The sequence below is a fragment of the Akebia trifoliata genome, chromosome 7 (genome assembly GCF_017979445.1).
Source record: "Akebia trifoliata isolate Shusen 1 chromosome 7, ASM1797944v1, whole genome shotgun sequence".
Lineage (NCBI taxonomy): Eukaryota > Viridiplantae > Streptophyta > Magnoliopsida > Ranunculales > Lardizabalaceae > Akebia > Akebia trifoliata.
In genome coordinates, this window is record NC_141381.1 from 30,585,321 (window position 1) to 30,611,995 (window position 26,675).

General features: G+C 35.9%; 1 protein-coding gene across 4 annotated transcripts; it reads right to left on the reverse strand.

Moving 5' to 3' along the window:
- Positions 1-26,609, reverse strand: MOS14 (ARM repeat superfamily protein). Of its 4 annotated transcripts, none has more exons than XM_086448345.1 (27): positions 26,360-26,606; positions 24,823-24,900; positions 24,607-24,669; positions 23,898-23,945; positions 23,657-23,803; positions 22,852-22,983; positions 21,041-21,081; positions 20,509-20,600; positions 13,463-13,590; positions 11,572-11,647; positions 11,196-11,316; positions 11,031-11,130; positions 10,769-10,850; positions 9,838-9,920; positions 6,341-6,460; positions 5,344-5,395; positions 4,992-5,147; positions 3,723-3,846; positions 3,484-3,565; positions 3,286-3,374; positions 3,131-3,205; positions 2,969-3,023; positions 1,752-1,871; positions 1,585-1,677; positions 1,326-1,471; positions 692-869; positions 1-529 (listed from the first exon to the last, which is right to left on the reverse strand). In XM_086448345.1, exons 1-27 carry the CDS (start codon positions 26,480-26,482, stop codon positions 248-250), a joined length of 2,886 nt encoding a protein of 961 aa, XP_086304471.1. In that variant the 5' UTR covers positions 26,483-26,606; the 3' UTR covers positions 1-247. The 4 variants fall into 4 exon arrangements, 3 of the variants coding, with proteins under 3 accessions (XP_086304471.1, XP_086304472.1, XP_086304474.1); XR_015180076.1 differs by having other exon boundaries at positions 392-529; positions 692-796; positions 26,360-26,609; XM_086448346.1 differs by lacking the exon at positions 26,360-26,606 and having other exon boundaries at positions 23,898-23,957; positions 24,823-24,879.
- Between the last annotated feature and the right edge of the window lie 66 nt (positions 26,610-26,675).

Here is a 26,675-nt window from a genome sequence, read left to right on the forward strand (position 1 = left end):
TTAACAAGAGAAGAAAAAAAATGTTACTCAAAAGTATGCTCTCCATCTGACAACCCATAAACCCCAACTGATAGGATGGTGAAAATAAAATACAACCATCCACCCGACTCACTCGTTCACTATTATAACTTTCAACCTTGTAATACACAATCAATGATGATGATAATACACAAGCAAATGATTTGACATTTGATAAATAAATGGAAGCAAACCCTGGCAAAAATGCAATTACATGCTACGCTCTCTTCTAGGATGATATAGGTACAAAATTCAATTCATGTGGCCTCAAAGCTCCCTGAACAATCTCTTGAACTCCTCTATTGCGACGGCAAACATCCGATAGCTCTTCAACTGGAACTGCTAGAGCAGAAATATCGCCCCCTGTTGCCGCCTCGGATAAGGCTTGCAGAAATCTTGATCGCTCCACCTCAGTCACAGCTGTTGATGGAATCAATGAAACGATCTCCTTGGCCCAATCCAATGCCTTTATCCCATATGCCCTCACTAGAGATAGCAGTGCATATGTTACCTGACGAAAAAAAAAAAAAGAGGCTCACCATAAATGGAGATGAGTCAAAAGCTGATTTTCGGCAAGCATAATTTCCAAACCGTGAAAATCATTTTGACATATTTAGCCTAATGAAGAGACGATAAATAGAGAGAACAATAACCTGTGCTCAAGAGTACTTACCAATTCTAATCGAGAACTTGGGAGTGCCCCAGTTAATGAGGCTACCAAGATTCTGGTGATGCTTGCACCTCGAGGAATTACCACATTATCCCTAATAGATTTGTACTGCTCTCCTCGATTAGAGTTTGCAAGATCAAAGACATCGGATAAGAATGTCAATATGGAATTGCACGCCTCTCTGAAAGCAAGAATGAAAATAGAGGGTAAGTTCGATGAGAAAAATGCCAATATTTGGCCAAAATAATTGCAAAGAATATATTTATCCATGTCAGTACCGCTTCATCATTGAAAACTACTGGGTCGCTCTTCTTGCTTAGCATAGAGAATCAACTAGATTGATATCTGATCCCTTATTGTGGGTGTGCCTACTTTTGGGTAGAGGGCTATCTAAGCTCCTCAGTGCTACACTCCTAAATTCTTGAAGAATGAACAACATTGTCTCATGTTTTGGGTGGTTGGGACATCATATTTACATAGAAAGCACAAGAGCAGGCAAACTCAAGGTACCAAGAGAACTGTATTAGTTCAAGTCCGGTGACTACATGACCACAATTGTTTACGACTTTAGTGTATACTGAATTACTATGCATACTAGTATATATTCTCTTCAAAACATAAAAAGAAAATAGAATACCTGTGTTGTATTGTGATCCCAATCATTGCACAATCAATTAAGGGTGGGAATATGGCTGAGGGGACAAACAAGTGAGGACAATAGCGGATACATCTTGATGCCAACAAAAAACAATCATCTGCTATGTCCGGTCTGGCCGTGAAATCCTAAAATAAGGGTAGCACTAAAATCAGTATCCATTTGTATGTTTCACCAGTAAAAGGTGTTGTCAAATTAGTCATTGAAGTCATAAAGGAGCAAAGGACTCCAAAGGACACACCTGAATTGTTGTTAGAAGATGTGTTGTATGGCTAAAAAGTGCTTCAATTAAACTTCTGAGGTAGTTTGTGCAAGATGGGTCAGAACCAAATATCTGCAGGACAAGAGCACGATTAATTACACGAGCAATCATAAGATGTTGGGCATGTATAAATAATAAACACAGACCTTTATCACTTCACTTGAGAGATACAAGAAGCATGGCTGATGGTGTTGTTGAAATAGGCCTTGCATCTCCTCCAACATCGCTCCTATTGTGATTCCCATGAACTTTCCGGAAGTTTTCACCTTAAAGAACGTCAATTGTTTGTTGTTAGAGTAACTGAATACACAAGTCACTGCCAAGTATTTTTCTTCACTCTTGGAAAATATGCAGATATAAAACAATATTAGAATTTAATGGAATGATAAATGATTCACATAGATGACAATAATAACAAACTAAGTCGAACCAAGCATTTGGCTGAACTGGATCAAATAGTGAGTCAGCCAGTATCTGAAACCAAATTTCGCTAAATTTATTGTATTGACTGTGAGTGAATATGGAACATATCACATATGAGGAGTTGATGTACCATGAAACAGATCCCCTCCAATGTTCCTCTTGTAGAACATCAAACCAAGGTGTCGGCTTTTAGGAACAGAGTGGAAGCCCCCATGATTAGTGGAGTGTCGATATGTGTAGTATCTAACATCATAATATATATTACATGCAAAAAATATATATATTAAATGGAAGACAAGATATCCTCACAGAGAATACAAGAAACACAAACAAAAAACTAGCCTCACCCTATATATAGGATCAAGTTCCATTAACCTTCACTCTCACTAGGACTCCAATTCATGTTTAGTATGCATATGCCTACAAACATTAAGGGAATGTAAAATATGTACATTCAGAAGTTACAACCATTATACAGTGTCTATGACACATATACCGCGTGCAAAACTATTCCTTACATAATTATACACACATTAATATGAGACCCGATTTCCTTATAGTGAAGATGAAGGAGAAACTTTGGTGAATGAAGTCCTTTTCTATAGGCCTTCGGCTCCCATAAGAACTTCTGAATGTCGAAATCCTAGTGGGAGGTTCCCCACTAGGGGATTGTGTGGGAGGGGGTTCCTTACCACATACATCACTAGGCATCACAAGAATGGAGAAGGAGAACAACTTCCATAATGGAATGCCAAAAAGGGGGAAAATTGATTCATTATACTTCATCACAGACACAATCAATTGAGAGAGAACGAAAAGGCACCCCCTAAAATTAGGAAAAAATAAAGATAAACGCGTCATTTAACTGAAATATGATAGCTTTGAAAACAGGTGGTCTAAAATTATCTTAGTTCAGAAAAGGACACGGTTTATAACTCACAGCATATTTGCAAGCCCGGCATAGAGCCTCCATCGTTCTAATGTCCCAAGCACGACTACACAACAAGAACTTACAAGCTCAGATTATACATTGACAAGAAAATTTAGACATTTATCCATCGAAAATTGTTCCCTAAAAGGAATGTTATTCAAGAATCCTTACTGATCAAATATGGCTTTGAAAATTGGCCATAACCTTTGAATTGCATCTGCCACAGCTTCAGGGTGATTTACATACCTAAAAATTAATTAGTTGGGCAATTAAGAAACCACATAATAGAAACTGGGATACATAAATAAAATACATGACAATTCTACCTGAAAATGTTTCCAAGTCGATCAATATGAATAGTAAGCTCCCGTGCAATTATTTTTTGCAATGGTCCTGAACCTTGATTGATGATTTCCTGTTTGTTTTGAAACAAAATAAAACAGTATTACCCAGTCCAATAGAATTTTAGGCTACTTTCTTTAGGAATAGAATTTTAGACTATTTTCTTTAGAAATGACACTAACCTGTAAAGGAGTTACAACTGGCAGGCATAAAGCCTCTAGGGCTTTCTTAGCATGGTCTGGAGGAAGTTCTGTAATAACCATACTGCAACGGAAAGTTTTACAGACACAAACAAACTTGTGTTTAGCTTCCAAAAGTAGAGTATTACATTATTTTGGTAATTTGCTCATTACAGGATTAATTAGATTTCTTAGCATCATGTCAAAGCATCATGGTGAAAGTTGTAGAGCAAAAGGAATACCTCAAGGCTTCAACCAAATACAATGATTCTTCAGCAGAGATTTTATAGCCACCTTCCCCACTGACTGCCCTATGGTATACATGGAATAAACCATCTAATGATCCACAAAGCTTTTTACGGCAATCTGGTCAAAGTTACAACTATTTGAATCAATAACTTGAAGATCCTAAAACAAAAGAGGGATGGTCTCATGGCCCAGAATCCGGGTACCATGAATATTGTCATGGTAAACATAAGTGGCACTCATCGTTTTGAGCTTTTTGCCTCTGGCTACTAGCAAACCACTCTAGTATTAAAAAATAAATAAATAAATAAGTCTCATTTACTTTTTTCTCCCTAAAATCAGGAACTATCTGCTACAGTTAATGGTCATGGTACCCGGACCATGAGTCATCACTCTAAAATAAATTCACAAGGCTGAATGCAGCTGACTGAAATGTAACCGTACAGAAAAATACGAAATTACTTCCTAAATAGAATCATGCATGTCACAAAACGATAAATACCACAAATAATAGCTACAAGGATGAATAGATGATTAGAACCCTAAGAAAATCAACTGTTAAACCATTAGATAAAAAATAAGATGAGGTTTTGATAGTTCAAAAGACTTGAACAAAAATTTCAAGCACCCACACAAACTTGCCAAGGAAAGTAGCATCTACGGGAATGAAGCCTACTGTCACCACCCTATCAGCATAAAGAGGCTATGCACTCCAAACTTATTTTTTAAGAGAACCAATATTTAGATGTGTGGTCTTATTCATAAATAAATATAGAAAATTGTTTTGTGAGTGTTTAAATGACAGTTAGAACTAAATTGATACACATTAGAACAGCTTCGAAACATTCCGAAACATAGGAACCTCGAAACATTGCATTTGATGCATATATATTATCGTGGAAGTCTTTTTTATTTGATTAAATGATTCTTAGAAGCTACAAAATGTGTTTAATAGTTAATTTAGTATCAAAACTTTGCATTCGATATGTAATGTGTCACAAAACATGTTGAAGCGTTCGAAACATTCAAATTTCAGTAAAACATTTTTTCTTGACGTATCTATATTCCCATGTTTCAGGAAACAATCCCAACATTGCTATACATTTGAAATTTCATAAAATTCATTCCAATATGCCAAAAAACTGGAATGTTCCGTGGAAACATTCTGCTACAGAATGAAACTTCAAACCATGAAGACAGCAATATTGTTATCCCCTTTAACGCAAAAAGATGTGAATCCATATTGGTAAGAGATGATGTTGTACCAGCACAGATGTGCCTAAAGGCCAAAGCTGCAGCTGCTGCAGAATCTTCAGATGCGCTCATCCCACTCATGAGGATATCGATGACTGATGGCAAAACCGAGAATCCACTTGGAGCAGCATCAAGCCATTTTGAATATGCTCCAATTGTGAAGCACACTGAAGAATGTCCCAAAAACACAAAAACAACCTCGTTATGTATTGTCAAAGTCAGAATATTTTGAAGTAATACTATATGATAGTTTCATTTTAATTTTATACAATATCAAACTCAAAATGTTATAAAACAATACTATATGTAGTTCCATTTAAAGGACATACATCATAATTTATAACTTAACATTTAAAATATCACCTGTTTGAAGTAGTTGAGGTTGATGAGGAAGTTTGGGAAGAAAAGCCATGACCTGTTGACAATGGGTCATGTTAGACACAATGACTTCATATATCAAGGGATATGTTTCAAAAAAGTATATATATCCAGAAAGCATGGATTTAGATAAGACAATGACAAGAAAATATGTAAAGAAGCATATCAATAAAAGCTGAAAGCAATATATTTGATGAGTTAAGATTAATTTGAATAAGATTGCGCGTGTGTATCCATAGGAAAGTAAGAAACGACCCAGACCCAATCCTTGCACACTACAAATAACAAGAGTTGAGTGATTTGAGTAAGAAAGAACTATCAAGATAACTCAATAGCAGATTAACGAGAGGAAATTTGCTTTTGGCTCTATATTAGAAAGGTAGGGATCCTTCCAGTGATGCCAGCTCACTAAGCTAGCAAAATTAATGGGTGCTATCGATCGGAAAAAAAATAAATAATTATGGGTGTTGAACCGGGACCTAGGATCAAAACCTATCTTTGCCTACTAACCACCACCTTGCTTTCACTCCTGAATGTGTGTGTGTGTGTGTGTGTGAGAGAGAGAGAGAGAGAAACCTGCTAACAACCACCTTGCTTTCACTCCTAAGTCTGTGCATGTGCATGTGTGTGAGAAGCCTACTAACCACCACCTTGCTTTCACTCCTGAGTCTGTGAGCATGTGAGTGAGTGAGCGAGAGAGTGTGTGTGTGTGTGAGAGAGTGAGAGAAAGAGAGAGAGAGAGAGAGAGAGAGAGAGAGAGAAGAGTTACTGCTGCACTTCAAATTGAGCCAAAAGATGGAATAAAATGGTCAGAGAAAAATTCGAGAAATATTTTCTGCCAAGACTACAGGTAACTTGCAGTAGCTTAAAGATTCATCAACACTATTATGGATGTTTCCCAAGTTATATATGAACAAAGGAAAATAAATGGTAAATAAACGGTAAACAGAGGAGGATCTTGAACTGGGATAGTAAGTCAAACCTGGGGCATTACTTCAGCTTCAACAAAAGAAACATATTTTGATATAGCTCGGATACAATATAGGGCAGCTTCTGCAGGACGCCATTCACAGGTTTCATCATTTCTGCAACTACTTACTGCCTGAGATGTTCAAATGTAAAATGAAGATGTTCAAATCAAGACCCAAAAAAAAGTTACTGCATATTATGAGGATCCTTCCCCTCATACACAGGATGATAAGAAAGATCATTTAAGACGGATTTTCACAATTGTGCACCATTATTTGTAAGACTTCCTCAGTTTAAACCGCCAAAAGGAGAAACTGAGTCAAATATTTCAGTTGTCGCATTGATATCCACAACTACAATAATGTTTTATTTTTAGTTATTTTTTATCAGTAAGCCTGTTTTTAGTGAGTTCATTGGAGGGATTTGAACCCAGGTCTCCGGTATTATCACCCAAAGACTTTACCAACTAAGCTAGTTGGTACCTGCCACAACTACAATAATGTTACTAGAGAATAATTCATGGGAGCACATAATTATGGGAAACTTTACATCCTGTAAATGTGTAACAAAACAAGTGCAATCCAGAATAAAAAAATACTGACATGGTGTAAATAGAGGGTCCTTTACATAGAAAACTCTATTATTATTTTTTGAGCAACTGCATAGTTATTCAAGAACGAGAAGAAAAAAAAAATATAGAAGAGAACACAAGTGGTCAGTGAGACCTACCTAGAAAGCAAAAACGGAAAGAACAATAAGGGAAAATTACACACTTCTTATGCTAACCACTAACCATATTTCCTGTCCTAGCCAAGCATTTACCTATCAAAAAAAAAAAAAAACAAGTGCACAACTCCATGTCGTCCTAACAAACATACTCCAATCTAAAAATGAAATCCTCAAAGAACAATCCCTTTAACTCCTTATACGGTTCAAACCAAAAGAAAATGAGCCTGAAAATATTGAGGCACAGGCCAGCTATTCCTTACCATAGAAAACCCGCATGTCTCTTTTTTCAGATGACCTCATGCCCCAACAAATCACACCGCATCTAGGCAGTTTGTTGCAAAATCATCATTTGGTGAGGGCACTTTGAGGTGTTTTTAGGAAATAGTTTTTTTTTCGATGGTTAAGCTAGACTTGAACCCACAACCTAAAAGTTTTTTGCAAAAATGTAAAACCTTTTTTTTTGGTCAATAATTTCAGATCTTAGAAGCATTTTGGCGGGTATTTTAGTCATTAACTAAAAATAGGACACTAGCCCGAAAATAACATAATATTTTAGTTTTGCTAATTCTCTTAAAGGCCTAAAGCAGTGTTATTAAAGGTGAATAAAGCACTCACCTAGGCGTTAGGCAATGCGTTGCTAGGGTTTGTCACCTTACCTACCCCAGGCAATCTGAAATAAATACAACACAGGGCACTAAAAGATAATGGAAAATGCGAGGAAAAGACATGGCTAAGGCGCTACTAGGTGACGCCTCAACCTCCTTGAAGAAAACAAATTGAGATACCCTATTAAACGTATTTTGGTCATGTTGTTCTCTCTTTTTGGCTCTCTTCTTATAGGGTTAGATATATAAAGCCCAAAAACCTGAAAAGATTTTCACAATTTCAGTCTTTACTAGTTCATCTTCTGAAGTTCAAGTACAAAAAAACTTTTAAAGGACTAAAATGTTTTCTTCAATCTATATAATAAAACACAACGGTGGACCACACTCCCTTTATCCCCCATATAAAGAGAGGTTGGGATTTAATCTCACTGAATCTTGAGAACAATTTTCACCTTTTGTGTCTTTCCTCTTCTCTTCCTTTCCAAGGATTCCCTCCCATCTTTATTGTCTTTCCTCTCCAACCTCTTTTTCCAAGAATACCCCTTTAACTTAAATGTCTTTCCTCTACTATCATTTTTCCAATAACACCCCTCCAACTTTATTGCCTGTCCTCTTCTACCCTCTGAATCCTAAAGATGATGTTCGCGTCAATAGGTACTGGCAAACTCTAGTAACATTATAAGATGCGATAACAAAATACATCGGTATCAGGTATGTACGTTTTCAACAAAAAAAAGCAGCCTAGGCGAGGTAAACCCCCACTCTACCCATCGCCTAGGTGCACCTACGCTTTTGATAACCTTGGCCTGAAGTGGGTATGAACCACTTCTCACTTCTGGCCATTTTTAACTTCCCACAAATAGTTGGAAGCTCTATGATTTTTACCTAAAGGAAATTTGATAGCTAAAAGCACTTTTGAGGAACACAAGAAGGAAAAGCGCACCACGAACATGTTCCCAAACTGGTACAAGGCACTCTCTCTTCCCTAAAATCTACAAAATTAACAACCTAAGGAATCTTAACATATGTTTTTCTATATTATTAAAAATTACGGGCAAATTCTTAGGCTCTTTTTTTTTTTTCTTTTTGAACTTCTCCATTAATTGCAAAGTAACAAAAAGATATCCTCGACATTTGACCACCCTGAATGAAGTAAATTTAATTTTTAATATCATCGTTGCTTATCTTAACTTTTTCTTCAACATCCTATACCACAATTTCATAAGGTGACTGATAAATTTATCCCATGATAACTACAGCAATTTTGTGAATCATCAATATTCCTCTAAATAGACACCAAAGTGTAATTCACCACGAGGCTTAAAATCTCATCTTGAGGCAATGTGAAATCAGGAGAAAAATTGAGACCGTATCAACTGAAACATTTCGAGACAATCTGAAGATTTCTAGAATATTTAATGTTTCAGGATCAATGTCTCAGATTGTCTTGGGTGAAACATTCTCAAATGGTACAAAACTCTACAGCATGATTCTAAATTTTTTTGGCAGGTCTTGGTCTACAAAATCTTATTTAAAACACTTAGTTTCTAACATAACCCACTAATTCTAGACTGCTAGTTTAGTTTCTGATGTATCCCTCTATAGTCCTAATACTAAATTCGTTCACTCTCTAATTTCATCAACCAACACTACATCATCTGCAAATAAAATACAACCAGGGACCTACCTTCAATATTAGTGGTTAATCAATTTGATCATGCAAATAAGGGATGGGCTCAATGCAAATTATTGGTGGAATCTATTGTCGCCGAAAACTCCCTCATCTCACCACCAGCAGTTACAACGACATAATATAAATATCCTTACTAAAGTCAACATACTCCCCAGAACCCCCCCCCCCTCTCTCTCTCTCTCTCTCTCTCTCTCTCTCTCTCATAACACCCAACAAAACACAATAGGTAGGGTAAAAAATAGCACACCAATTTAAATGTTTAACAAGACTACTGACGGAAAGAAGATTAGTTTAATTCTGTAGTTGGCCCAAGTCATGTATCACAATAGTAAATTTCAGAACCAAGAATTCTTACTAAAAACGTATGCAAATTATCCAAAACAGTTCAAGTAAAACAGTATGCATTTGTAGATAGAAACAGTTTCCTATATTTGGGGAAGATCAAAATATCTCCTTTGATCATCAAAGAAATAAACTACTTACATCTACAAGCTTCATGTAAAGAATTTTCAGCGTCACTTCACCACCTAAAACTGATGCTGCGTCTATTAAGATGTCTCCAACAGCTAGCAATATCGTACATTCCGTTAGCTTTGTAGAAATGCTAGATGACAAGTGTCATCAACAAGAAAATACTAAATGAAAACACAGATGCAATGAGCTTCAAATCCATGAACATAACCATATCTACACCAAACGCTTTTATTATCGATAAATTAGAGTTTGTCCTCTCGATCAAAGAAAATCCATAGAAAACAGTGAAACTCAATTCTAGAGTCAAGATAAAGTTGGGTATTAGCAGAAATTCTTAGCTACAAAATCAAAATATTCAAAACAGGTGACACAGTCATGTCAGATGCTTAAGGAGCAAAATGTTACAAAGGCCTACCAGAGTAACATAAAATCTAATGTCACAGAGGTCGATCTCCCTAAGAAATTTTGAATATCACTTCTACTAAGAAGGTTTCCATAAGGGAAGTTATTCTCCAATGCATGTAACCAGCAACATTCTTATAGTCATACAAAGGCAATATATATTTATAATCTTATATGATATCTAATCTGCTGCTTCTAATATTTGGAGGAACTTCTAATGTACACTAACTAGCAATATTTTTTTTGATCGGTCACTAACTAGCAATATTGTTTAGTATTTGGATGCTAGGTGGGTATTTTTTTTTTTTTCTGATAGGTAAACCAGACTTGAATCCATAACCACAAAGTTGTATTACAACATGTCAACCAACCGAGCTAGGTCTAAGCACTCTAGGTGGGTAATCTTATATGAAATATCTACTGCTTCTTATATTAGGAGGAACTTCCAATGTAGACTGACAAATTGTAATAAACAATATTTCTCCTTATAAAAAAAAGTAATAAACAATATTTCTATAGCTAGAGAACTAGGCATTACCATATCTAGTATGTTTAAAATCCGCGAGGTCCTCTCTTGAAAGTTCTTGATAATCTTGTGGATATTGGACTCTGAAGCTAACCTGTACAGGAAAATTTTCAACTCTCAGAGCTAGCCATAGATAATAACAGAATAAAATCCAATGAAAATAGTTATAAACTTCATGTAGGTGTATCCCTGATCAGAATGAGTTCAACAAAGGTGGTCTGTGAAAATGCTACTGAGACAACCAAGATAAAGAGTTTGATTGCAGACAGCTCACCAAAGACACAAGTGATTCATATGCTGAACGAAAAATTTGCAGCCTACGATTTCTCTCTGCCTCAATGGACGCCTCAGTTCCATAAGATAGGTAGCACTCCCTGAAATATTTGAATCATAAATATGTCTGGATGAGCACAGTGACTACAATTCCAAAAGGACTCACCTTTCAGTCAAATTAACCTGCAGGTTGTGCCAGAAGTTAAATGTCATCGAAGCAATGTCATATTCCGGGTGTGAAGCAACATCTAGCAATGCTTGCACCATCATCATTGATTCGGCAGAACCTAAAGAAACAGATATATCAATGAGAGAGTGAAGACAAAAATTTGTATCAATGGCAGAGTGTGTCATACGAGACTGAATATACTGAGAATATTTTTTGAAAAGACAAACTTGCAATTTGAAATCCTTCAACAAATCTTGAGATACAAAAACAAGACACTATTTCTGATAGCATTGTCAATACTAAATAAATGAGATGCAAAACCAAGTCATAATAGTGAAGAAGTTTAAATAAGATATGCAACAAAAAAAGGTACCGCTTGCAATCAATTCCACATACGAATCACCCATATCAGCAAATAAGCGAGCAATGGCCTTCACATCCTCTTCATCCTGGAGATATAAGAACAATTATCATTGATGTGATTATAATTTGGATTCAGAAACTATACGCACAGAATATTAGGGATCTTCAAGCTCCAATATACTGAAAAAAAAATGAAGATGAGAATAATGATGAACAATGCAATTAGATACCAACAACAAAAAATCCAAAAGAAAAGGTGTGGAGTACTAGGTGTATGACCAATCCAAATGAAAGAATTTATTATGCAAAACAAATACAACTAGTGTTGAGTGTCTATCTATCAAATATCATTCCACACGAGTCATTCAATCAAAAGGTAGAGATGCCTGTTACAATGTCTAGGACCAAGATTAGCCAGTCCATAACAAGTGCAAAAATGTACAAGCTTAGCGTGGATCCCTAATGCAAACCTACTATCTGAGAACTCTCAAATCTCATCACCAACTGTTCTAACACAAATTATAAAACTCCAGCATACATGTCCTTATTAAAATTAATATACTTGCTTGAAACTTCCGATACCAAACTTCTGGGATAAGACTTCCATGATGATGATGATTATAAACCTCACTTGAAACTTCTTTTTTCCTAAAACCCACCAAATTACCTCTAGGGACTCTATTGTATGTTTTTTCTAGGTGAAAAAAAAAAATCATGTGTAAATATTTTCTCTCATAAAAACCATTAATTATCTAATAAGAGGATAGCCAAGACAATTGACCTCCCAAGTATGAAGCCAAATTGGTTCTTCAACATCACTGTTTCCCATCTGAAGTTTCCCACAGTAATTAATGCAATTTTGCACACCCTTGTTCCTATAAATAGGTACTATAAAACTTTTATTTCAGTCATCTGACATTTCCTTAGTCTCCAATATCATCATATTAAATAGCTTAGTTAACAAACACAGTCCAGTCTCTCCCATCCCATGCAATTCCAAATCTCAAATGGAATATTGTAAGGGTAGCTAAAGTTTATTTCACACCAGTAACCCTAATCCTATACAATTTAAATGCCCTATGGTCCTCATGTCACTAGTGTATCCTTCTAGTCTTTAAACACCCCTATCTTCATTCAGCAATTCTAAGAAAAAAAAATCTCCACTTGGCTTTTTTTGGTTATAAAGTGTGATGATGCAGTATTTTTAAATGCTAAGGCATGAGGCATGGCCTTTCACTGGCAAAGGACTTGAAGAGTGGGGCGTGAATTGATTCGCGTGAACCTAACAACATGCTTTTTTTTTTAAATAGATAATTTTATTTTTTTTGTTGCAAAATTTGAACTTTCACATTTTAAGGCGCCAAAAAAGTGTGATCCGACTAAGGCATACACTTTTGCAATGCCCCTTTAAATATGAAGGAAAGGAAAATAGCCCTAATTTAAAGCTTCAAGGCCTTTTCGAGAACCTAAAGGCATAAGCCTCTAATGCCTTCGAAAACATTGTTACAAATCATAGAATCGATAAACATCACCAAAAACCATAAGGGAAAACAAGTGCAGATTTACTTATAAAAAATAATAAGTGCAGATTTAACATATTTATGCTCACAAGTGGAATTAATACAATTATTAGTGTCAATCAATGTATCTCTAGATGCCAAGTTGTCAAAATAAGCCATTATAAAAAGAATGTTGAGAAACTGGAGGAAGTTATCAGTACTCGATACGATGGAAACCTAAATATATGAAGATAAATAATTTAAAGCAAGTGATGGAAAGTTTATAAATTACAATAAGCGCATCCCCAAACCAATTCCCTTCCACGTTAGCCAACAAGTAAATGACAAACCAGGATAAAGAACAAGAAGCTAAACATGGAGAACTCTGTCTGACACGAATACCTTCGAAGAATCTTTAAGCTGCTCCTTAAGGCTCATCACCTGGGGCACAAGTAATTGGATTAAGGGCATCTGTGCAGAAATACCGCCAGAACTTCTCGCTGTTGTGTAGTATATCAATTCAGAAATTACTGCAAAAGTTAAAATATAAATATATATAACATATGAATCAGTATTTCTTAAATAATAGAAAAATCCACAACCCGAACTACAGAATAGAGTCATGCTGAAAATTATCCATTGGGATGAATCAAATTGTAGTTCACCATCTCAATTAAATAGAATAATTAAACATACAATTTGGAACATAGGAGATGAATACCTTATAAAGAAATATTCAGTCTAATGCTACTAATCATGAAAAATAATTAAAATGTGTAGGTGCCTCAATGGCAATAGCAGAAGAAGGTGCTCAAGGCCAAGTAGTAGTCAGGGCCTAGAACTAGAAGATGAGGACAAGATACAACAAGAAGAAACTAAAAAATCATTGGAGGTGGATGAGACGATGGTAAGAATGAGATCTTATGAAGAAGAAACAGAATAAGATGAAGAATACATTGCAGAAGGTAATGATTTGGATGATGACTGTAATGTATGTGATGATAATGATAGCGGGGATGGTGAAGATGCACCACAATGTATTATAAATCAATGCGTATAATACACAGCCGGTACACATTACCAGTACCACTGAGCAAATTACTTGCAAGTTGTATATATGATTGTATGTTCATAAATCACTGTAAAATTAATAAAGATCTCTTTTTTTTTTCAAATTTTTGACTTTATACATTATCACATACTTGTTAAACATGCAAATATAATAAATTAATGAAAATGAAAAAAATTAAAATTAAAATATTTTTCTGTGGTTGTAATTATTGCATATGTTTCCTACTTTTTTTCATTTTTTCTATTGTTTTCCAATTTTTATCTATTTAAAAAAAAAAAATTGAGTTATGTTTACCGCATATGCAATGTGCGATACGCACATCAAATGCTTGGTCGCACATGACTGCATAAACAATTTGACAACATCGGATGCAATCAAGGAAGTTCCCATCTATGTTGCCTAGATATGAGGACGACCCGAGCGGCGAGACCAATAGGTGTGCACATGATATTGAAGTATCCAATAAGGATACAACACCCATTCTTAAGTATATAGATAATATAGGAAGGTGCCAACCGGCTAAGTTCGTTAAAGTCTCTGAGTGTTGACACAATGACCTGGGTCTGCCTGATTACTAATCACTAACCTGCTTGCTTATTAAAAAAAATGGTAATATAGGCTCCAATTCAGACAGTTGTAGACCTTCTCCAAAATCAGGTTTACACTCTATGCCCTTAATCTCATTTTTCTTCTTTCCTCAACACACTACATGATAAGAACGCTATCTGCATGTTCTTACATGCAGCCCTTGAGGAGACAACGCAAAGCACAATAATACCTCAATCTTCTAGATAGCACTTTAGAATATCAATTCATCAGACGTATGTCCAACTTTAAATGAGACTAGTAAAAGCGAAAAAGGGGGGGGGGGGGGGGGGGGCGCAAACAATATAACTTTTTTTATAAGAACAAACATGAAAAATAAATTCTAACAGAACTGAAGTAAAACCTAATTTATTAGAATAGTAGATAGAATATGAAACTTAGACATAAGAAAAAAAAATTGATGAGGCAAACACTTTTTTTATGAGTAGATCAATTATATTTTAAAAAAAGTCCGGTTGAGATAACCAGCCAAAGAACAACACAAGCATACAATGCGAAAAAAGAAAACAACAAAACACAACGAAAAAACAACTAATTATCACACAAAGCATCCCATCTGAATATGAAATCATCGAAGAACACCCCTTTAAAATCCGCCTCCAACTTGCACCAAAAATACATGAGGCCAAGCACCTCCATGATAATATCTTGAAACACAGCCACCTTTCCATTGAAGACTCTTTTGTTTCTTTCTTGCCAGACCACCCAACACATAGCAAAGGGGGTAATAGACCAGAGGTACCTTTCTTACCCTTGAAAGGATTTTGGTTCCCGATTTGAAAGAGAGATAAAACTGAGTTAGGAAGCACCCATCAGCAATTGAACAGGTACAGGAAATGACTCCAAATCTTACTTACCAAAGGGCAATGAAGCAACGAATGAGAAATTAATTCCCCATTTTTTAAGCACATGGAACAAATGTTTGGACCCACCATACCCCTAACCATTAGATTATCAAAAGTTAGAATTTTACCCGATACTGCCAACCAAATAAAGAAAGAAACCTTTGATGGCACTTTGTGACCCCCTAATGGGGCCAATGGGAAGGAAAGAACACCTTGGTATAAGATCGGCTCGTGGAATGAACTTACCAAAAAATTTCTATCCTTAGAATGCATCCATACCCTTTTATCAAGCCCCGATCTCTCCAATAAAGACTGGTCAAGCTTTAAGGTCATATTTGCCAACTCTTGAATTTCCCAATCATTAAAATCCCTTCTAAAACCCATATCCCAAGCACACTCGTTAATAGGGTTGCTTAGAAATTTGGTGATTGATTTATCATTTTTTAAAGACAACGCATAAAGCCTTGGAAATTGCGTCGCGAGAGAAGAGTTACCACACCAACTATCCTCCCAAAAACGAATTCTCTCCCCACTTCACCATCGAAAAGCCACCAAATCTTTGAATTTTGGGTACACACTCATAATGCCCTTCCACAAACTACACCCATAAGGAGACTTAACTTCCTTACTATCTCACCCATACATTTTCTCCCCATATTTTCCTCTAATAACCTTCCTCCAAAAGCTCAACCTTTCTTTACTGAATCTCCAAAATCATTTACCTAATAATGCCACATTTGTCATTTTAAAGCCTTTTATCCCTAAACCATCGTATTTTTTTGACAAGTATATCATCTTCCATTTCACCAAATGAAACACCTTTTTTTTTACCATCCAAGTCATTCCACAAAAAATACCTAATTAACCTCTCCAATCGAACCTCCACACTCTTAGGAAGCGGGAATAAAGATAATTGATAAACCGGTATAGTGGATAAGGTACTTTTGATTAAAGTTAATTTACTCTCTTTTGAAAGATGCTTTGCTTTCCACGAACTCAATCTCTTACCCACCTTCTCCACTATAAGCTCCCACACCTCTTTACTTCTAGAGCCCGCCCCAAAAGGCAACCCTAAATACACCGATGGAAATACACCTTGAGAACACCCAAACATTGTAACCCACCTCCTTATTTCCAGCACAACACCTACCCCAAATAACTTGGTTTTTCCTAGATTCATCTTAAGACCCGAAATAGCCTAGAAGCAACAAAGAACGCCTCTCAAGAACCTAAGCCGATCTACCGCAGCATCTAGAAAGATCAAATTATCATCTGAAAATTGCAAAATCGACATCTCTTCACTCCCCATTTCCCACTTGAAAACCTGGCAGCTCATCAATAATCCTTGCCCTTTTAACCATCCCCCCTAAAACTTCCGCCACTAGTACAAAAAGGAAAGGAGAAAATAGGTCTCCTTGTCCAACTCTCGCGAGCTCTTGAAATGACCCATTGGACTTCCACTAATAAGAATTGCGAATGAATCTGAAGTCACACATAACATTATCCTCTCAATCCACCTACCCCCAAAACCCATCCGCTCCTAGATGTACTTCAAAAACTTCCAATTGACATGATCGTAAGCTTTTTGAAGATCTAATTTGCACACCAACCCCAGTTTACCCTCCTTTTGTCTTGAGTATATGCTTTCGTTTGCAATGAGGACCCCATCCAATATTTGTCCACCTTTGACGAACGCCCTTGTTCAATCCCAATAATCTCTGATAACACCTCCCTCAATCTAATAGCCAATATCTTGGAAATGATTTCGTAGTTTGAACCCCACTAAGCTTATCGGCCTAAAGTCCGCTACATCCATTGCTCCCACATACCTAGGAATTAATATCACAAAAGAATTGTTAAGCCCACGATCCAAAAAACACCTATCTTGGAACTCCTCAACCACTTTTAATAGATCCTCACAAATTTTATTCCAACAGTTGAAACACCATTGTGAACTCATCTAGGCCTAGCGCTTATCCCGCCCATCTCCATAACCGCTTTCCAAACCTCTTCTTGCCCAATTTTCCTTTCAAGCCACCCCTTTGAACTAAAGAAATAGTTTCAAACTCCAAAAGGTCCAATCTCGGTCGACACTCATCTCTCTCTTTGTATAAATCCTCATAAAACTCATTTCTCTTTGTCCCTCACTAACTCTTCCCCCTCAAAGCTCTCCCCGTTGACTATGACTCTTCTTATGAAATTGGTCTTATTTCTCACATTAGCCACCTTATGGAAGAATCTTGTGTTATTATCCCCCTCTTTTAACCATTTAATTCTAGATTTTTGTTTCCAACAAATTTCTTCCATCAAAGCAATATTTTGAAATGCCGCCCTCTTATTAGTTATCCTCACCTTCCCCCCCAAATCAAGAATAAAGTTTTCCTCTTTCTTATCGATAACATCAATCTCCTCCAATATCGCCTTCTTCTTCTCCTCCACTCTCCCAAAAACCTCACCACTCCACACTTTTAATTTTACTTTAAGATATTTGAGTTTTCTCCTAAAGATATCTCCCAGATTTCCCAAGAACAGAAATTCTTTCCACCAACTATCTACTTTTTGGCAAAAATCTTCATGAAGCAACACATGTTTTCCAATCGAAAGTGTCTAGGTTTATTACTAGTCCCATCCACTTCCAAAATTATAGGAGTATGATCGAAGGTTGGATTAGGAATACCATATTGAGAAAGATTAATGAAATGATCTGCCCAATTGTTTGATACCAAAAATCTGTCAAGCCTTGACATTCTAAGAGTCCTCTAATTATTTGACCATTTAAAAGGCCTCCCTTCCAGAGGTAGGTCTTCCAAAGAAAATCTATTCACAAAATCCCCAAAGCCCCTCATACCTCTTGAGATCCTTGTCCCACCCAATTTTTCATGACTAAATCTCACTACAGTAAAATCCCCTCCTAAGCACCAAGGTTTGTCCCAATAGTTCTACATATTATCCAATTCATAGTCACCAAGTCGGGTTTCGGGAAAAAGTCGAAAAAAACGAAAAAAAAATCGGAAAAAAATCGAAATAGTGTTAAGACAATATATATTTTTTCTACTAAGTGATGTTATCATTTATATCATCAAATCTTATCTTAAACTTAAGAATAAATGGTCCTTGAAAAACCCTTTTAAAATAGTTTGCTCAGCATACAAACAAAAAAAAAAAAAATCACATTTTTTTGTGTTTAAATTGCGACTTCTTCAAAAAGTTGTGATTTAATCGCCAGTCTTTAAAATTGCAATTTAAACACGATTTTTTTAAAAAGTCAATGACTTTGGTGACTATGATCACTAGCCTTTGTTGGACCAAACACACCTGTGAACACCCATCTAAAATCACCATCCACCTGTTTACATAACACTGATAACGAGAAATCCCCTATTAACTCCTCCACTTTAACCTTACTTTCCTACCACATAATAATTATGCCTCCCGACGCCACTAAAGATGGTAGACAACAACAACCCACCTTACTTCTCCAAATATCTTTAATTAAAGCCTCACTACACCCCTTGTAGTTTTGTCTCTTGCAACATTACCATATCCGATTTATATAACAATAAACAAACCTTTACTGCTGATCTCTTTTTCCAATCTCCCAACCCTCAACATTCCATAAAAGTATTTTTAACATTAAATAACTTCAAGAGAACCCTAGACTTACCTCTATCTACTGCTACTCAATCCAAATGCTCTACCTCCTCCTCTAAGGCCTTATCTTTAGTTACATCCATCTCTTGCATTTGTTCCCTCTCATCTTCTCTATGCCCTACCAAGGCTTCCTGGGGCCCTGCCAAGTCACTTGGTTGATGTTCGATCTAATAAGGAATTCCAATTCCTCTTCCCCAAAGCTCACCTTCAAGATCGAGGATGTGAGATCCTGACTAACAGGGGCACAAATCCCACACTTCTCTGCTACAATGATAACCTCTAACACCAACCAAATTAACATCCCTCTCACCAATTCCAACCTCCACAATTCATCTTCCAAATCTGAACCTACGTTGGATATCAATTGGTCATCTGCGGCTTGGATTCCAACACAGACTCCATTCTCACTTATCTCCTGCCTAACTTCCTGAACTTCCCTCAAACAGTATGCCGGGCCCAGTTCAGACAAGATGAAATGATTAGGATCCTCAAAGGTTGCATCGCATAACTCCACCCTATAACTCAGTTCTTCAAGGAGATTCTCAGACTCGGATAAAAGGGACTGGACTTCCAAATCTATAGTATTGTTCCTGCATTCATCCATACCACAAGAAGACAAAACCCAATCTAACAAAAGGCAAAAACAAAGCTTTAAAAGAAAAGGAAACTGACCAACTTGGGAACGAAACCGAGAGAATAGATAAAAGATAAATCATTGCAGCAGGTGACTCTATTCCTTCCACCGGGAATTGAAAGTGTATGCTGTACATAGAGAAGTGTGGGTTGGGTAAATGTTAAGGTATGTTGTACACAGCCCTCTCTGCAAGAACTAGATGCAGTGTATGAATAATCTAACATGAAAAAAGTTGTCCCAAAAAATATAGGAGCAACTTACACCCGTAACATTCAACTCCCATAATTGTGAGCGATGAAGTATATGAGATTATTAGAGCATCGGAGAATTAAAGGAAAATAAAAAAGAAAACCACTGATATAATAAGAATCTTTTGTAAGTGACATGACTATTTAAAATAAATGATGGGGGTTTAGATACACTAGATAATCACAGTTCCCCTAAAACCTGCTTTCACCAATTAATTACTGACCACTAATCTTGCTTGCCTGGCAAAAAACAAAGATAATCACAGTTTTATGAATTCTTATATTCAAAGAAGTACAATACAATACCAAACAGAAAAGGAAAATAAAGGGAAAACACAAATGTTTTCTCAGTCGCTGATTATAAAAGACATAAACAGTCATATTCATCATACCATTTACAGAAGCTTCTGAAAGCAGCACAGAGTTCAAGCTCGAAAGTGCTGTAAGCACCAAAGGATGACAAGCAAGTATAGAAGAAGGGATCCTGAACAGAAAAAAAGTATAAATAAGTTCTGAGTAGTAATTATCAAGCATCTATGTATCCACATAAGTCGTGTGGCAAATTTCAAGTCGATAGTGCTCGCCTAGCAAATAAAAGGGAATTTTCCTTACATGTGTGAAGATAACACAAAACAGAAACAAGTTTTTTTTTTTTTTTTAAATCCTTTGCCACATGACAGATGGTTAATTGTGCTGAAGCGTGCATGACGGGAGAAGGTGAAGTGGGAAAGCATGACCCAATTGGGACTGCCAACTCACCTGCCGCAACTAAGAAAACCCTGGCCATGGAGACTTCTCTCCATGATTTGAGTAGTAAACCTTTTCAGTGTTTTTAAGTACGTTATGTATGTATACCATAAGAAACTGTACATATATAAGTATTGTATGTATATATACCATAAAAACACACTTGGAGAAACATACCCATGCCTCAGTCGCAGCCAAGAAGCAAAGGCCTCAAGAACCTACCACCAAAGTAAATAGGTTTAGAACCATAAGAAAATCTATGACAGTAAAGAAATGAAATGAGTAATAGAACATTATTGATCTTCATTTTCACATTCTATATGGTTGTTTTTTGTATTTTGATGACTTAATGAGTGTACTGAATGCCTATCTTAGCATTTCCCATGGTTTCAATAAAAAATTCCTCAATATTTCAATCATGTTCACTACATTTCCAAACAATGTATTAATTTCCACACTAATTGAAATATTTCCATTTTCAGACACACTGGAATGAAATAGACATCGACGACAAAATTTAATACTTCAAAAAAAGATATAGAATAATTCAAATATCAAAAAGGTACGGAACAATTCAAATATCGAAAATATATAGAATAATTCAAAAAATCCAATACTTTTTAATCTTTGTTTGTTGTGATTTAAGTACAATTGGACAGAAAATCATAAACACTTGGCATCATTAGTGTAAATTATTATCAATTGATGATGGTGATTCCACATCTACAGCAATTGCACCATGCAAGTTGCACCACACAAGCAGGCTTACCAAGTTTGTAATCCAGGGAGATCAAATAAATGTATAGCCATTCATATTCAAGAAAGTTTTGTTGCATATTTTATTTGCAAATGAAATGGTACTAGTTGATGAGGCTAAAGAGAGTAATTTGTTTCTCACGTTTTGTTGTTGTTTTCCCTTTCTTGTCTTGTCGCTTTTACCTTTATTGGGTTGGTCTTCTCGACCCCCTCGTTTTCTTTATCAATAAAACTATCTTTATCGATCAAAAAAACAATGAGGCTAAAGAGAGTGATATGAAACTATAACTCTAGAAAGCTACTTTGGAATCCAAGAGCTTTAGAACAAGTCAGACCAAAATATAGTATATGGTGTGCAAATTCATTAGAAACCTGCATAGGGTATTAGAGAGGATGCAATGCATGGATGTACTAGTAAAAGTTGATGACCATGAAATGCCCAAAGTGGCCATTTAAGTTATTTGGGCTCTATTAGGCATAAGTATGGAAAGATAAGGAGGATATTGCCCATAAAATTTGAGTTGGATGTTAAAAGTGGAGGTGTGCTTTTAAAGTAATATGTGACTAAGCATTCCAATCAAACCAAAACAAAATTTTTTAAAGGATTGCAGTAAGACCAGCTAAGTTTTATAGAGTTGATTGGGTGGGTGGAGTGGGGTTGGGGGGGGGGGACATGTTTGTAGATCGAGTGTAGAAGAACGGAGATGTTGATATGAGTGAGTGAAAACAATAAAAAGATAACATCCAAAAAAAATGAACAATTCAAGATAATGTAGGAGTAATCCATTATGTAATACACTAAGGGAAAGTTGATTGAGATGGTTTGGTCATATGCAACAAAGACCGCCAACATTTGCATATTGAATGTCCCAAAAGTGCTAGAGGATGACCAAAATGGAAGTGGATTAAGTAGTTGAAAGCACTGAATTAAAAGAAGGCGTTGATTTAGAAGAAGTCAGTGGAGGAACAGGATTCACTCAACCAACCCCAAGTATATGGGATAAGGCCTTGATGATGAAAACTGGCCATACATTTTTTTTTAAAAGGATTATGAAGAATGGCTAAATATAAAATTGCTCTCTCCTAAAATGAAACAAAACACCATAGGAAAAGAGAAGAGATAGGGAAGCTCCAAAGGACAAATTGATAATCACTTCTTGATCATTAAAAAATAATACAGAAAAACAAATTAAAGAGCAGCAAAATAATATAAACAAAGGAGTGTTGGTTACCTGCTCCTTGAGATCATTAAGACTCAAACAAGCAGTTAGAATATCAAGAGCAACCCCCATTGATGAAATAAGTTCCCTCTCAAATTGACGGCGTCTTTCTGGACGAGCTGCTATCTTATGGCTGAATGCTTCCTAATTAAAAAACAAGAATATATGATACCAGTATAGGCAGTAAAGGAGAAATTTCAAAGACAAAATCTTCTAACTGTTATTGTAAATAGTGTTGCAGATTAAATTGCTAAAAAGGGGTCAATAGAAATTGCTTGTATACTGAAGAATTTTATTCCCTGATTAAGAGAACGAACAGCCAAATTAATCATATATAAAACATTGTGTGATTTCTCAGCACGCATTATGCCACACGATTTGAAAGAGACGCAACCCCTTTTTTAGGTGTGTAAGTTGGGATCAATAAGTAAAAAAAAAATTGCTACAGACTTGAGCTCAAAGAAACCTAACCCTGCTAAACTTCTTAACGATAGTTTTCTTTATATTATAAAGAAATAAAATAAATAAATGATGCACAACCAATATTACAAAAGAATGGAGCAGTATCTATACGAGGCATCACTCATGAGGAAATTACAAAAAAACAAAATACATAAAGTTCTTTGCAAACCAACTAGAAAACCGTAGGAGTATGATCACTGGATCTGAGGCGGAAAGATGGGAAAAAAACTTGCTACTAGGGATAAATCATAGAAGAGATTATTTATCTATACACAAGAATAAGAAAAGAATGGAAAGGACATGATGTGCATTTGAGAAAATAAAGCTCACTTTAAATGCCTACATCGGAACGTACCTGCGGCAAAACAGTCAGCAACTCCAGGAAACTCTGTATACATTCTGGATGAGAATTCATCTCACCCCTAAGCCAATTCACAATACCACCATCTCCCCAATCTTCTGCAGAGACATGCACAGCCAAAGCTGCCACTGCAATGCTAATCTAGGAAAAATAACATTTGAGCTCAGTAGAACCGTGTCACTGAGAAAACCAAAGGAATTTTTATGTACTTAGGAATATAACTTCCAACTAATACCTGCGTTCGAACAATGGCGGGGCCCTTGTGTAGTTTTTTCAGCAATGCCTGCATTCATCACTTTCATGGCAATCAAAATCCATAGATGTAAATAAGTAAACATAAGCAGATGTTATGAAAGCATAAGCAACTCTTAAAAGACAGGAATAAGTTTTATTTCATCAAACGAAATGATGGAAAACCAGTAATTATTGTCAAAAGATCAAGTTGTCCAAAATCAGAAATATAGAAAGTTCAAGCTTACTGAAAAGAAGATTACAATGGTTTGAAGAAAATCTAGTTCACATTTGGCAGGAGAATGATCAGTAAATTGTGACTCGTATTTTCTTTCGAAAAAGATGAGTTTCATCTAGAAAATAAAAGAAAATCCAAACCATCTCAACTGAGGCTCCTTTAATTTATCACCTGGTAAGGTTATTTCTACATTTTCATGTATATGATTTTTTTTTTTATCTTAGTTTTTCCACATTCTCACCTTTGCTATACTCATTCTATAACACTTGGGAAGCATATCTCCCCTTTAACCACCCAGCTCTAATGTTAAGGATAACGTTCTCCACAAGCAAGGAATGATTTATCAAAATCCATATAAAACCATGGAGAATACTTCATAGTAGAAGGATAAAACCAATAAACCATGTGCTGCATACCTTCGCAACCAAGTTTCAAATCCTAGGTACAAGTAGTTAAGATATAAATGCTTACTTACATTCAGAGAATCACGTAAAGGGCGAAATGCTTCAGAAGGCAGTTCTTCAAAATCTCTTTGTACCTGTGAATCGAATAAGAAATGCACAAAACAATTGACCAATTGAAGAACTAAAAAATAACACATGTCCCAAGCATTACGCAAATTACCTCTAATGACAAGAGGATGAACCAAAAAAAAAACACTCACAAAAAACGGAAGGTGAGGGGGGGTTACCTTGCTTCTAAGAGTCTGAGAACAAAATATGAGAGTTTCTAGATTGCTATTTGCATCGTGAAGTAAATTATCACCCACCTGAAGGAAAATAGTATTGTTAATAATGCTAAAAGTGAGACAATATACATATAATAATTAATAAGAATGTAATCAAACACTACGAAAAAAATCATTCAAATGAGGATGGTGTAAACTATACACAATACGATAAAAGATAATCTGAAGATTCGCATGAAAGGATGAAATGTTAACTGAATGAATAAAAGAGATACACAAAGTCAAGGAAATCGCTTCCAATATTTTGTTTGTTGATTGTCCCCATACAATGAAAAAGATGGTCTACAAGTTGTCACAAATTAGAGAGAGGAAAACTAAACACTTTGAACATGTCAGATGACCTAAGGGAGACAACGAGAAATCCATGGAAAAAAGATGAATAGATGAAGGAAAAATGGTAGATTTATTTTCAAAGTTACATAAATACTAAATAGAAGGCATGGGATTAGGAGGAGATGCATAGGCATATTTAGTAGGATTAGAGTATCAGAATAGAAAACAACTTTAACAAAGATAAAGGAAATTAAGGATTAAGGGCCAGATGACATTCAATACACGTGAAGATTCTTTGGAAATTATAAATTGATACGTTAACTAAGTCGTTCAATGATATTTTGAAGACTAAGAAGGTGTTAAATGAGTTGAGAAAAAGAATATTACAATACCTATGTGTAACAATAAAGAAGACAAAGAGTAGTACCAACTATTGGGTCATCGAACTTGAGAATCGTACTATGGAGACTGCATCTATTTGCAATTTGTTGGCATTTTGGAATGAGAGGATTAGGCAAGTCTTTGATGGGAAGCAACCCGTGTTTCTTGAAGTTATAATCAGCATTTTAGTTCTAATTTTCTTTTCGTGTAAGCTTTTCAAAAAACTTGGGGATTTCTTCAGTAATGAATTTTATCTTTGGGTGGGAGCTTGTGTGTCGGGATGAGATGTAGTAGTAGGTGATCATTGTTAGCCTAACAATAAAAGGCCATCATTTTAATTTATTTATGTATTTTGATAACTACTGCATGAGAGACCTTTGCTCCAAGTGATTCTTTGGGATCCATAAACTTATTTTCGTGAGATTTAAAAGGAAACTGAGGAATCACCAATAAGCAAAAACTGATTTGAAACTAATCCAATTAACAAAATTCATACTTTCTTGACACAAAGGGATCCAAACCTAAAATGAGAACCCCAAAACCATATCTACCCACAAGCCCAAGCTCAACAGTGTGTGATCCGAACTCAAGTGAGTCGATCTTAGCTTCTTATATAATAATTCAACCAACTTCAACTACACTATATATTGATTTCGAATACAAAATTAAGAATCAGAATCAACAAGATCTAAGATGAACCTCAATGAATTCGATAACTTCAACCAGACATCCGATTCAATTGGTTACAAAACGATTACAGATTACTCGAAGTCGGGATGATAGAATAATCGATTCAATTCTACTGAGATTATTGAAATATGAGTACCTGCCAAGCATCGATGGTTCGTTGGAAATCTTGAAGCCATCGGTCAGCTTGCATGCGAATCGAATCATCTGGATGATGATATAGAGCGTTTAGGGCCTCCTTCACTGTATTCTGCAACTCCATTAATGGAATTCTCGAACAGAGCCCTTCGTGAATTTTTCTTCTTAGTTTTTCCTTTGTTTTTCAAAGATTTCGACGAAAAGGGTTTCGCGCCCCGTTAAGATCTCCTCCTGCCCTTCTTACTCTCGATATGTGCTTATAAGTACTATGCTAAATTGAAGAGGAGGTTGACGGTACTCCCTGGCGCATTGGGAAT

What these genes read in the sequence shown, in the direction of transcription:
- MOS14 (XM_086448345.1), bottom strand. Translation starts at nt 26,482, where the DNA reads ATGGAGTTGCAGAATACAGTGAAGGAGGCCCTAAACGCTCTATATCAT. An exon ending in GAACCATCGATGCTTGGCAG is followed by an intron (nt 24,901 to 26,359) that starts GTACTCATATTT and finishes ATTTTCCTTCAG; the next exon opens with GTGGGTGATAATTTACTTCA. An exon ending in CAGTTGTAACTCCTTTACAG is followed by an intron (nt 3,375 to 3,483) that starts GTTAGTGTCATT and finishes CAAAACAAACAG; the next exon opens with GAAATCATCAATCAAGGTTC.